Source organism: Manis javanica, chromosome 4 (genome assembly GCF_040802235.1).
Source record: "Manis javanica isolate MJ-LG chromosome 4, MJ_LKY, whole genome shotgun sequence".
Lineage (NCBI taxonomy): Eukaryota > Metazoa > Chordata > Mammalia > Pholidota > Manidae > Manis > Manis javanica.
The window spans coordinates 138,691,232-138,704,537 of NC_133159.1; the positions used below are offsets into that span (position 1 = coordinate 138,691,232).

General features: G+C 53.0%; 1 protein-coding gene across 7 annotated transcripts in view; it reads right to left on the reverse strand.

Moving 5' to 3' along the window:
• Positions 1-4,122: 4,122 nt before the first annotated feature.
• RAB11FIP4 (RAB11 family interacting protein 4) overlaps positions 4,123-13,306 on the reverse strand; it is a 111,794-nt gene continuing 102,610 nt past the window's right edge. For 6 of the 7 annotated variants that reach the window (XM_017661390.3, XM_037003971.2, XM_037003973.2 and 3 more), the window contains 6 exons: positions 13,168-13,249; positions 12,539-12,676; positions 12,304-12,462; positions 11,027-11,170; positions 10,303-10,383; positions 4,123-9,906 (listed from right to left, as the gene is read on the reverse strand). In XM_017661390.3, the coding sequence (XP_017516879.1) occupies positions 9,790-9,906; positions 10,303-10,383; positions 11,027-11,170; positions 12,304-12,462; positions 12,539-12,676; positions 13,168-13,249 (721 nt within the window). In that variant the 3' untranslated portion in view covers positions 4,123-9,789. The remainder of the gene's footprint in view (positions 9,907-10,302; positions 10,384-11,026; positions 11,171-12,303; positions 12,463-12,538; positions 12,677-13,167; positions 13,250-13,306) is intronic. The other variant, XM_037003972.2, reaches the window with a different exon arrangement.

A 13,306-nucleotide genomic window follows, 5' to 3' on the forward strand; every position in this document is an offset into this window, starting at 1 on the left:
CCAGGATGGAGAACCTCTCATTTTAGCATTCTGGCAGGCACTGTGTGCCATGAGGGTGGGGTGCCGGGTTGTTCTGCAGTCACAGGCCCAGCACCTAGCCCTACACCAGGCCTCTATTAGGCACTGATGAAACATTTGCTTAATGGAGGAATTCAACCCACCCTTGGCTCCCGGGCCTCTGCATTGCTTCACCAGTCCCACCTACCAGCCACAGTAACCTGAAGGGCTAGGCTTTCTACAGAACCTGAGGCTTTCCTAGAGCCAGCAATCCTTCAGGGTTCCCTCAGGGAAGCTGTCCCTAATCCCCAACTGGCCTCAACCCCTTGCCCTCAGCTCCAACAGCCCCCGGGACCTTTCCTTCCATGCCACTCATTAGCCAGGAGTCAGCTCTCCCTTCCCCAGGGCAGAAGCCTCTGCTGTCTTTTCTGTAACAACCCCCAGTACCTGGCACAGGGCTGAGCACACACAGTGGTCTCAGTAGAGTAAGTTGTTTGGGTGAGTGATTTTGTGTCCTGACATTTTTGACCCATTCAGATGACTTTGCCTTGGGCCCAGGTGACTCTAAAGAGCCCTAAATTCGAGGGCTCACTTAGCTGATGAGATCCGCAGTGAAACACCTTGGCAGGAACTGTGACCTCTAGGGAGTGTAGAGACGACGTAAAATAATAGTAAGGACAGGTCAGGAGCCCTCCTCCAGGACTGGTGAGTGGGGACCGCTCCTGTGCAGAGGGCACCGCCTGCACACACAGCAATGCCTGCTCCCACCTCTCTCCAGAATAGTAAGCTGACTTAATTTGTCCCCCAAATAGACATGTTGACATTCTAAGCCTGCATTCCTGCAGTCCTATTTGGAAATAGAGTGTTTGCAGGTAGAGTCATGGAGAGGTCATAATGGATGAGGATGGGTATGATATATGAACCATAAGAAATACATATTTGTTCATTCACATGACCAAATACATATATTTCCCAGGTATATTTGTTCTTCATCCACAGTTCCTGAGAACACTGCAGAGTCTTAAAGGTGAAGTGGGTGTTTTGTCATGTTAATAGAAGACTTTTGGGCCCCCACCCAAGGGTGGGGGGCTGGAGGCTGAATCAGCCAATGGCCAAAACTTTAGTCAGTCATGACTATGCAATGAAGCCTTCACAAAACCCGAGGAGAGCTTACCTCTGCCTGCTCTCTCTGCACTGTGCTCTACGTTCTCTGTACAGTTGGATCCTGCTCCTCAGTCAGGGAGAGCTTCTGTGCTTGGGGAACCAGGATGCCTCCACATGCCACCGGGCCAGGCCCCAAGCTCCACAGGGACAGAAGCTCCTTTAGTTGGGACCTTGCCCTGTGTCTCTCTTCATCTGACTGTTAACCTGTATCCTTTATGTATCTTTTATTAAAACTGGTAAACCGTACCGTTCTCCTTAGTTCTGTGAGCCACTCCAGAAAATTAATCAAACCTAAGGGGGAGGTCATGGGAACCCCCACTCTGTAGCCAGTAGGCCAGAAGCACAGGGAACTGCCTGGGGCTTATGACTGGAGTCTGGAGTTGGGGCTGGAGGGCAGTCTTGTAGGACAGAGCCCTTACCTGGGAATTTGGTGCTGTCTCTGGGCAGATAGCATCAGAACTGAGTTGAGTTCTCTTAACACCTTGCTGTTTGAGAATTGCTTGGTTAAATATGTGTGGGAAGCCCCCCTCCCACATATTTACACACATTGGAATTGGGTCTGGGTACCCGAATGAAGTAATAGTATTACTGCTGTGTATAATAATATTGTTACTGTTACACATATGTCTTGAAAATGGGTTTTAGCCCTGGGCAAGTTCACTATGGATTCAGTGAGACCAAAGAATGACAATGGAATGTTCTTTGGGTGAAAGGGTTAAACCCAACTTTATTCCCACAGCGGCAGGTCAATCACTAACTAGAATCCCGTCCACTCAAGAGCGTGTCTGCATGCAGCAAGCCGGTCTCCGCCTCTGGGCCTCTCTGCCCGCCAGCCGTCTCAGTCTCTGTCCTCAGCACTGTCACCACTCCAGTCTCGTCTCTGCTCTCCTGCAGCCTTGCAGTCATGCCACCGAGTCACCCAGAACACTGGGTGGAGCTCTTTATATAGAGCCAATAACAATGTATTGCCCACACGTGTGTAGTGAACTAGCTGACCAGGGCCAGGTGAGAATCCTGGCCATGGGAACCTTCACTTTATCCACAACATACACGTAGGGAAGAAATACACCGTTACATTCGGTGTCAGAGGTATGACAGTGGGCCCTGGTCCAATGTCTGGTACCCTTACAAGAACAAAATTTGGACACAGAGGGAAGACTTCCATGTGAAGATGAAGGCAAAGACATGCAGCTGTAGGCCAAACACCACCAGGACTGCTGGCAACGACAGAAGCTGGGAGAGAAGCCCGGGGCAGACCTCGGAGCCTCCGTTAGGAGCCAACCTTGCTGACACCTAGGATTTGGACTGCTGGTCTCCAGAACTGTGAGAGAATAAATTTCTGTTTTAAGCCACCCAGACTGTGGTACTTTTTAATGCTGCCCCCTCCCCTAAAAAAACTAATACAATAGAGGAGACACACTGATAAGGTCTCTTTTTAGGGAAGATGAGTCTTGCCTCCCAAATCTAGATTCTGATTCCGCAAGCACCTTCCACACCCCGATCTGCTGCCTTGGCAACTGTGGCTTGGTCACTCTTCATTATAATTCCTGGGGTAGAAACTGTTACTTGCCTTGCTTTACAGATGAGGCAACTGAAACTCAAGAGATGTGAGTAGCTTGCTTGGTTACCCAGCTGGGCAGTCATGGAGTTGGGGTACAAAACCCCAGCCTCTGGTTTTAAGTCCAGGAATCTTTCTGTAAACAGAGTCAGTGCTTGGAACATGCCTGATGGCTTGATTATTGTGAAACATCAGCAAGTCTGAAGTTTATTACTGGAGTTCTTTAGCAATACCTCTGTCTCCCCACTCCAGTTCCCAGCCCATCATTGCTGTCTCCTTCACTTCCTGGACTATGCACTGAGTTCTAGTCATTTGGTTGTTCAGGGCTCCAGATTTCTTCATACTCCCCAGGCAGGGTGCAAGGGGGCTACAGTTCCTGGAAAGGCAGGAGTCACTTCTGGGTGGCTGGGGTGGAGAAGGCAGGACCAGTCTCAAAGTAGTGGCAAACTAGAGGGAACCTGTTTCTGAAATGGGTGCAAACCAAGCGCTCGGGAATTGGAGACACCTGAATGGCAGCAGAGGAGCCCTGCAAAGTGTTGGGAATAGGTTTGCCAAATAAAAGGCCAGACAACTTTGAACAAGTTAAGTTCAGATATGCAATGAATGAATTTTTAGAATTGCATGGGACATATTTAAACTAAAAAATTATCTGAAATTCAAATGTAATGGGATATCCTGTATTTTTTTGACAACCATCTAGGAGGATGGAGGGAATCAAGGTCCAGACTTCATGTAACTCCCAGGGCTGGAAGATGCCTTCCCTGTGAGCCCAGGAGTCTGAGTAAATTCAGTGAGTGGGGCATCATCCGCCTGCCCTGGCAGACCCGTGGCACATGGGCCTGAGTGGGGAGATGGATGGGCCTAGTCCTGCCTGTCCTGAGGGTCTGAGCCAACAGGGGGGAATACCCATCTCCAGATGCTGGGCCTGGGTGACCTGTGAACCGCTTCAACACCTGAAATCCCGTAATAGGAGGAAGGCACAGACAAGAATGCAGAAATCTGGAGGCCTGAGCTACCCAACTTGGAGCCACCTTGATGTTCTAGTGCTCGGCAGGACCAGTGCTGGCAGGTGGGTCTGGAACCAGGCTTGAGTAGCTGACCTGGAGGAAGATGGCACTGGGACTCCATGAGTGGCCAGAACAAGCACAGACCCTGGAGAAGCCCTTGCTGAGAAAGGGAACATGGTTGTGGCAAGGAAAGGTTTTGCCCATCAGCCCCCCGGGGCTGGAATGGTGGTGTCCCAGGGCTTCACGTCTCTCCACGGGACCCTGCTGCCCCCTGCCCCTGGAGGAAAGCAGCAGCTGCCCCCGTGTGCCAGTGGGGCCTGCGTTCCTGAGGGAGGCCGGAACAAGGCCTCACCTCTTCCACCCTCCCCAGCCACAGAAATGCACCATCACATCAGGCAAGAAGAGCAAACTGTTTATTTACACCTTGGTCTGTACATTAGAGTTCCCGAAAGAGCCTGCTCCTGAGAGCCTGCCACTTTTGGCCAGAGGAGGCTGGAGGCAGAGCTCGGGACCCTGGCACACAACCTTGGGGCCTCACCCCACTCTCCCCACCCTGGGCCTGTGATAAAGGTCACCCCAGCCCCAAAGCTAAGCCTGCTTACAGATGGGGCACCGGGCTCCTGAGGCAAAGACTCGCATGGAATCCCACGGAGAGTCAAAGCAATGGAACAAAGCCTTGGGCATGAGGCCACATGTGCAGCCTCTTCCACCTGCGCCCCAGGTGGCCCAGTCATGAAAGGGCTGGGACGAGGGGAGCCAGTCGGCTGTGAGAGAGTCCTCAGCAATGCACGGTTTGATGGCTGTCCTGACATCAGTTGGGCATTTAATGGCACCCGGGTCTGAGCACCTTCAGCAGATGAGGAAGACTCGGCAGGTGTGAGTGGCAGGCAGGGGCAGCTGCAAGAAGCCTCTTCCTTCTGCCCACTTGGGGTCCGAAGCTGTTCTGGACATCAGGTGGCGATGGCCCTGAACCCAGACCCAATGTCAAGTACTGGGAGCCACACAGATGGAGCTTCCTCCGGAGGCTGGGGGTGCATCCTCTGCGGGGCCCACAGATCTGCTGCACACCACAGCATCCCTGCTGGGGCCCACGCCCTAGGCTAGAAGGGTACACTCTGCTTTCTGTAAATATTAATGCCCATACAGGAAGGAGTTTGTAGGAGAAGCTGCTTTACACAAAGTCACTCTTTTATGCTGTGTAAGGCTTCTAAACTAGCTGCAGGTAGGCTGGATGGAGGGCTAAGTGAGTCCAAGACCCCCGGGCTTAAGACCATAATGACAAAATTCTGTACACCGTCTGCAAGACTGAGTGAACAGAGGGGAAGCAGAGCTTGACCCTTGTCGGTAAGAGTGCAGAGACCTGGCCTGGGAACAGACCTGATGTGGTACAGGCACGCGGACACAAAGTGGATACTATGTACACATGTACAGGGCTCTGGAAGGGCCAGGGTAAACAAAAATGTAGAAAAGGGGGCAGTCGTAACATGGGGAATCCTGTACAGTGGTGACAGAGAAAAAGGCACAAGGACAACAACCCCAAACCATGCAGACAAAACAGCCTGTGTCACACAGCAAAGCAGAGGGTCCAGGCAGGAGGCATGGTCTGGTGGGGAAAACAGCACTTAGATCCTAAAAGTGGGGCCTGGATGCCGTCCCCAGACACCCCCCTGCTGGCGGCTTGGGGCAGACATCCGCCATTACCATCACAATGGAAAGAGGAGGAGCCTATGAGCTTGGAGCACCAACCTCCGGTCATCCAGCCACGCTTCGCCAGGGTCTACGTTTTTCGAACCAAACCTGTCAGGAAAGCAGCCTAGTTTCCCAGGCAGGCAGCAGAGGGGTGGGGCCAAAGGGCCTGAACGGCCCTGCCACACCCAGCCCCACCCGTTCGCTGCCCTCTCCTGGCGCTCGGAGCAGGGCGCATGGGCCTGGAGGTCCCCAAGGTGAGTGGAGGGAAGGGAGGTGCTGGAAGCCAGCTGGGAGAGGGTGGCCCCTTCTAGCCTGCCCCTCCGCAGGCACGCCTGTCTCACGGCCTGAGGCACTGCCCTAGAGAGGCGGCCCAGTCCCAGAGGGGGGAAAGGCTGGGAAGGGCGCCAGCACTGAAGCCCTGAATGGCCCCTCCTCAATTTAAAACCCACCCTAGCCCTCTGAGAATCACTGCAGATCTGCCAGGTGAGCAAAGTCATTACTTGGCATGGTGGCCATCCAAAAACTTCTGATATTCCAATGACATCTGAAGTTAGCTTTTAGGTTTAAATTTGCTAGTATGTTAAACACACATACAGAGCCCCAAAAGGGTTGAATTTCTCCCTGATTCACCAGGCCCCACTGGCCCCTGTAGGCCTTTGCTGGTTATTAAGTCCCTCATGGGAACAGAAGAGGCCACACCGTCCTCCTGCCCACCAGGACCTGGCCGGCCCAGGAGCTCCCAGCAAGTGTGGGCTGGGACGCTGGCTTGGCCACTGATGGGAGGAGCTGTGTGCTGCGTGACCCTCCACCACCCAGCCTCACCACGTACCAGAGGCAAAAAACCCCACCAAGCCAGTGTCCCCTCCTGCTCGGCGGCTGGGAGGTTACTGCTGTTTCTGAGGCTGCTTTTGGGGGGGACAGCCCAGCTTGTCAGCCCCACCCCCGTCCATATTCTGTTCTACTCCCACTCCAGAACGAGGGGATACATCCCAACACGGGCCACCTACTGACTCCATGGGCACCAAGCAAAGACCTGCCCCTCAGGGCTGCCAACCTCAGGCCGGTGATGGCAGCTGGATCCACCAGCTCCCAAAGGCAACTGGCCCCCTGTCCTGGGGCCACAGGATCTGCTAACTTCTCACCATCCACCGTCAGAACAGGAGAAGCCTCCGACTCCTTGTTACCCAGCCCCTGGATTAACAAACCCAGCAGCCGTTTCCGCCTGTTTTCTCCACCTCTGGCCAGCAACCTTCTCCACCTCAGGCTGAACACTAGTATCACCTGGGGAGCTCTGAAACATCTAGATGCCTGAGTTACACTAATTAAAGCTGAATCTCTGGGGGGTCAGCCCTGTCAGAACATTTTTAAAAATCTCCCCAGGTGATTTTCCAAAGCTCAGCACCACTGTTTCAGGTCCCAATGCTTCCGGACGTTCTTGAGCTTTGTGTTTTTAACAGGTCAGAAACAAGGTAAAGCTATTTTCCTCTTGACAGTTCTCAAAGAATCTTCACCTTTAAAATAACTTGTCTAGCTCTGGCCAATTCAAAAGTAAAAAAAAAAAAATTTTTTTTTTACTAAGAAACTTTCCCATACCTGTCAACAGAACAAGACCAAGCTAAACTAGAAGGTGCTTCGTTTTCTACTAGATACTGTATATATATTTTTAAAAAATCCCTTGCTGGTTCAGACAATTCCTTTTGCTTTCCAGCTGAACATGACGATAGCCAAGTCTCATGCAAAATGTGAGTCTGAAACCTCTTCCCCAAGCCCTCGAAACTCCTCAAAACTCCAAATTACTGTTAAGCCCTCCTTGGTAGGGTTGACAGACTTAGCAAAGAAAAAAAAAAGCCCCACACAGGATACCCAGTGAAATCACAGTCACCTGGGAAGTTCTTGCACCATCCCCGAGCCTGGCTGCACGCCACACCAGTGAAATCAGAACCTCTGGGATGGCGGCCCAGTTACCAGAATTTAAAAAATTTCTCCATTTTAAACATGTCCCAAGGATTGCATGGAACAACTTCTAAGAATTACTTGTTTACCTGGAATTCAAATTGAACAGGGCGCCCTATATGCTATCTACAGCCCCACTACTGAGAGAAAGGGGGCAGAATGCAACCCGAAAACAGACGGAGGCGGTGGAAAACACAGGAAGCGAACAGGGCAGCTCCCCGTGCCTAGATCCCAGGGGAACTGGAACCTGCCCTGGTGTTGTGGGGCTGGGGCCCCTGGGGCATGTGCCCCCTCAGGCTAGCTTTCAAGCAACAGAAGAGCATTTGAAAAAGCTCCATGATCTTAAAAAGCCAATTTGACAAGAATAGGTTTTATAAGATGTATTTTCTGGGTGGAGAAAGGTTGGATTTAACTTGAAGCATGTGTTATAGGGACAGGCTCATCCCGGAGACCCCACACACTGCACCAGGTCCCCCGGGGTCTTTCGTCCTGGGTGCTGCCTTGGAATGTCCGTTCCATGGCCAGGAACCCTGATCTGGCCGGCCTCTGTGCAAGGCCTTCCGATGTAAAACCCAGTCCAAAGCCATGTCATGACTGGCCAACTTCCTTCCCTTTGTGTCCATTCCTCTGTACCAGCAAACTCCCAAGAGCCCCACTCCTCAGGCCTTCTTTCCACTGCTGTGCCTTCTCAGACCCTCAGGGGGGCCCACAGAGACCGGTGTCCTAAGGGACCGGCAGTGACCTTCTGCCCTAGTCTTCCTGGTGTGGGTGGCCTCATAGCTCCAGATCAGAGCAAGTGCAGCCCCACACAAATCCTGCAATTATGCTTAAAAAGAAATCATGAAACCCAGCAAAAGCGAAAGTTGCCTGGAACAGAATGAAGATTGGTTCTGGCCACAGCCCTGCCTCTGCGAGCAGGGAACACACCCAGGTCCAGATCCCCTCTCCACCTCCACTGCGCTCTCTTCTCTGCCTACACCCCTCCAAGCCTATCCCCAGCATGCCCCAACTTTCCTTTTCACACTAGATGTGCTGAAGAAAACTGCAGGGGAGAAGACCACATGTGCTTATATATATTTATAAAGAAACAAGTCACATGCCACATGAAATTAAGACAAACTGGAAAATTCAAAGAAAGTGCCATATCTATTCCCAGCTGCCTAGAACAAAAGATCACATTAAAAATGCAGAGTGTCAATTTCCACCATGAGCCACAAGGATGGAGGACTAAGGTTTCCTACAACTTTCTCAGCTGTGTCCCCCTCCGGTACAGCACTTGTTCCCCAGGCAGAGAACCGATACAGGTGAGATTCTGAAAGCTGGAATGCAGGCGCCTCACCACCCAGCTGAGCTGAGCCGAGCCCAGCCCAACCCAGAACTCCGATTCTGAAAATCCAGACCCAAGGTCTGCCATCGCCAGACTGCGGAGAGCAGGGACTCGTAAGCAAGGTACCCTCCCAGCCTGGGAAGCCAAGGAGATGATCCATCGGTGCTTCTCTCTTAAAATGCAGACACGCAGCAGAAAAGCCGACAGCGTGCTCCTCCCCAACAGTCAGGTCTTTCGTTCCCCAGTGCCAACACGTGCCTTAGGCACCCCTGTCCCCCAGCCTCCTTCTCCTTCCTTTTAATCCCTTCATTTTATACCTCAAGTGGATGCTGCTTATTTTTCACTGTCTTAAGAACAAAACAAAATCAGAAAAGGAGAGGTAGGTAAGCAGGGATGGGGAAATGTACGGACAACTCCAGAAATACCAAGAACTCTCAGAATGAAGGTTGTTCAGTGCCGGGTCCTCTGCAGCCAAGGACCTTTGGACACACTGTGCATGAGCATTAGAGGGCACTGCCAGCCAGTGAGGGGGTTCCCTGGGGACTGGCCTCACATTCCCCCCACCCAGATGCCCCTTCCTCCTCTCTGAGCTCATGCACCTGGACTGGAAGGGGGCCAAAGAGGTTGGTGAGGACACAGCTGTTGGGCACTCAAACTCCTGGAAAAAGCATCATTTTGCTCCCATTCCTAGGGGGTTCAGAGGCCTGTCTTACTACGGTACCTCTAGGTTCTTATCCCCAGAGGTAGAATCATTGTCTCCAGTATCTGAAACACAAGCTTCCAGTTATTATTACAGTAACTCCTGATAGCAGACCTTGCCCCCTACCATCTATAGCACCCTCTGCCCCTTGCAAAGGGACAACAATATGCATGGATAGCTAACTGCAGATACCACTCATGGCCATGATCCCATGCTCACACCTCGCTGTGTGCACGGCTGCCCACATACACATCAGCACACATTAAATGGTGGCTAAAAATACATTTACAGTGTGCGTGTGAGGCCCAGCCCAGGGTGCATCCTCAGGCGGGATCTGCCCCTTGGTCCTGGGGTTGGGGGTTCCTGAGGCTGCTCTGCAGCCAGCCCCCTTGTCTTAGTGTTTGATCTCGAGGATGGAGGGGTTGTGGTCCAGGATGGCGAGGATAATCTTGTCCATGTACTGCCTCAGCCGGAAGTTGATCTCCTCCTGCTCCTTTAGGGCTTCCATGAGCTGAAAGGAATGCAAGACACATCAGGGACAGGGACAGGCTTGGGGTGTGACTAGAGCCCAGAATCCCGGGCTTGCAGTAAGCCAGTGCCTGATGACAGAGGGGCTCAGGAGGCCCTGGACAAGGTGGGCCCAAGATCAACCTTAGCATTCAGATGCCAGGAGTATGAACTGTGCAGATGCCCAGGACCCATCCCCAAAGATTCTGATTGGTGTGTGGAGGACCCAGGTGTGGGTAATCTTTTAGTAAAGGCTGAGAGTACTGGCCAGAGGCATTTACAATCAAGACTATCATCCCAAATCCTAGGGCCTTAAGACTGATAGGGCTGCCAGCTGTTTCCTCTGCCTGCAATGGCCCCCTCACTACCCCTCGCTCTGCCCCTGCCCCCTCAAGGTCACCTCCTGATGGATCCTTTGGGATGTCACTGAAGTGCTGCCTCTGCCCAGGCTGGAGGCGGTGCCGAGCTCACCAGGCAGCCCCTGGAGGCCAGAGGTCAGCTTTTAGTTCTGGGTCCAAGGGCAGGGTAAGGGGTTCAGTGACTCTGTCTTATGATTTGTGTTAAAATATAACCAGGGTGTTTTGGAGGCCTGATCTTTTAAAACCACAGCCTAGTGGGATAGAAAGAGTGGGCTTTGGTGCTAGAGATCCGATCTCTCTCCCTCCACAAGTTGGGTGATCTTTGTCCTGGTCTCCCAATCTGTAACATGGAAGTGTCCAGAAAGCCTGAGTTATCAGAATATTGAATGCAGACATACTGCCAGCAGGTGCTCAAGAAATGCTAGTGTCCTTTGCCTTTTGGCTTAGGGGAGGAGAATTACAGTCTCCCCTGGACCACACGTGATGAAACCCACTGGCCGTTCGGGATGTTTCTGGCTGAGCTAAGACACAAACCCCACTCTGCTCCCAAACCCCTGCTTCTCCCTGGCCAAGAGCAGGAACTCAGAGCTGATATAATTACACCTGCAGCCACTTTCCATCACAGCTCTGCCCTGTCATTCAGGGTAGCTGCAGATGGGGACTTTCAGAGCCCAGGCTGATCTGCTTTTCCCGCTCTGAACAGCCTGGGGCTCATCCTAGCAGCAGGTGAGGACAGGCCCCAAGGCGAGAGAGAGTGGGCGGTACCTCATCGCGGGAGGCTGTGTCTATTTCCGCAGCCAGAGACTGGGCTTTGGTCTGGGTGGCAAAGAGGTTCTTTGCTTCATAAAGGCTGAGGCTCAAGATCTGTCCATTTAAGTCATCATTCTGATCTCGCAGCTTATGATTCTCCTGTGGAGTAGGACAAAGGCCACATCAACAACCAGAAGCATCCAGAACTCTCTGGAATCCACGTGTCAGCATCCACTGGCTCCTGACTCCCACTGGTACCCTCCCCCTTAGGCATGTCACGGCCAGTTCATAAACGTATAGATGATAGGGCCTCTGCTAGGCTTGGTGGGAAAAAGGGCTGGGTGCCAGGAGGTCATAGGGGGGCTGAGGAGTTACAGCTCTGCTCAGGGTAGCCTGTGTCCAGCCAGGAACACAGGGTCCTGGCCACCCCTTCCTCCCTGGGGGTGGACAGGCCAAAGGAGGAGGAGGAGACTGAAGCCCTGGGTGGGGACACTGTCCACCCAGTGGTTCCTCCAATGCTGAACCGTGGTGGGTAAAATCATGCTCTTGGCTGATCTTGGCTCCTCCTGAAGATGGGCTCGGACTCCTGCGCATGGGAGTTCTCTCCAGGGGCCTGCTAACGTCTGAGTACAGCCAGCCCCGCAGTGCCCCGCCCCTCTTGGTGGCCGGCCTCCTGCTCTAACTTTGCAGGAAGGCCCCTAACTGCTCAGACCTGGGGCCTTGGGCGCCCCCTGGTGGATGAGAAGGGAAGGATGCAGGGCTGTTGTGGAAGGACCCCCACCACTGGGGGCCCGTGTGGAGCCAACCCAGAGGGTTCACCTTATACTGCACAGCTGCCTGCCCCCAGGGTCGGTCTGAGAGGGGACTTCACTCACCAGCACTCCCTCGCTTGGGCACTGCCCTCCCTGATCCTGCATCCCCCAGCCCCAACTGGTCTCCAACTGTGGGAGTGCTCCCAGGCACCATCTGAAATGGAACCCCAGGCTCAGGGTCTGCTTCTGGGAGAACCCAGCGCAGCCAGGAACTGATTCGTGCCTGGGTAGAGTCTCATTCCCCGCCCCATGCACGCAGGACAGAAGAGTGGTGTATACTTCTTTTTAGGGACGCCAAGGAAAGACCCTGGGGTTTCTGACATAGCCTAGAGGTAAGCCGCCTGCCAGAGCTGTGAGATGGGGATGAGCAGCTCTGACAGCTGGGGTCGAGAGGACAGCCAGAATGTGGGAAGATGTCATGCTAGCGTACTGCCCCTCACAGAGGCCCACCCGGTGGGGACAGAGGCTCTCAGGGCCCACCTGCTTGAGCCGCTTGATCTCGTGCTCCAGCTCCACCTCGCGGGCCCTGGCACTGAACTCGCCCAGGCCAGAGGATGAGCTGCGGCCCCTGCCAGGCCGCTCGCAGTCCAGCTTGTACATCTGCAGGTGTTCTAGCTCCTTCCGCAAGTCCTCGATGAGCTGCACAGGGGAGAGGCTGGTTGGCGGGAGCAAGGGCACGGGAGAGAACCCTGCAGCCCTCCGGCCTGGGACCCACCTCCTGCGTGGCCTCCCGCTCCTTCTGGAACTCAAGGCGGTTCTGCCGCAGCTTGTCCATCATGCGCTTGTACAGGTCCATCTCATCCTTGAGCCGCAGGCTGGTGTCCTCCAGCCGGTCGGACATGCGCTGCCGCTCCTGCAGCCGGGAGACCGGGTCAGGGCAAGAGAGTGCCCACAGGGGCTCACCATGCCCCAGGGGCATCCCTGGAGATCTGGGTCAGCCACCTCAACAAGTGGGCAATCACACCAGCCCCCTGAGTAATGGCTTAAAGACACAGCCAGATCCCTTAAGAGTCTAGAAACTCAGCTAAAAACCCTCAGCCCCCCAAGCCCTTCAGCAACACCAGAAGGAACATGATAGAAGATAGCAGCCCAAATACAAGCTAATTTTTTTCTCTTTTTTATTATTTTCCTGGTTATATAAGAAAATATATTCAGTGTAGAAAATTGGAAAGCCAGGAATATAGAAAGACAAATTATTATTCACATTTTGTTTGTTTGGTTTTTTTTGCTAGGGCAATTTTATTAACATTTCAGGAATTGGAAACGAAAGGCCTTCAATGGCCAACACTGCCTCTCTGTGGATTCAAAATCTCAGTCTGAGAGCTTCCTGGACCTGCTGCTCACCTCATCCAATTTCTCTGTTTGAGACTTGAGCCGAGTCACTGTTGTTCTGAGCTCTGTATTTTCTTCCTCTAATTGTTGTACTCTGGGGAAAAGAGGAGGACAAAAATGTCAGAAATGGAGATTACTTACAATAGGTTGA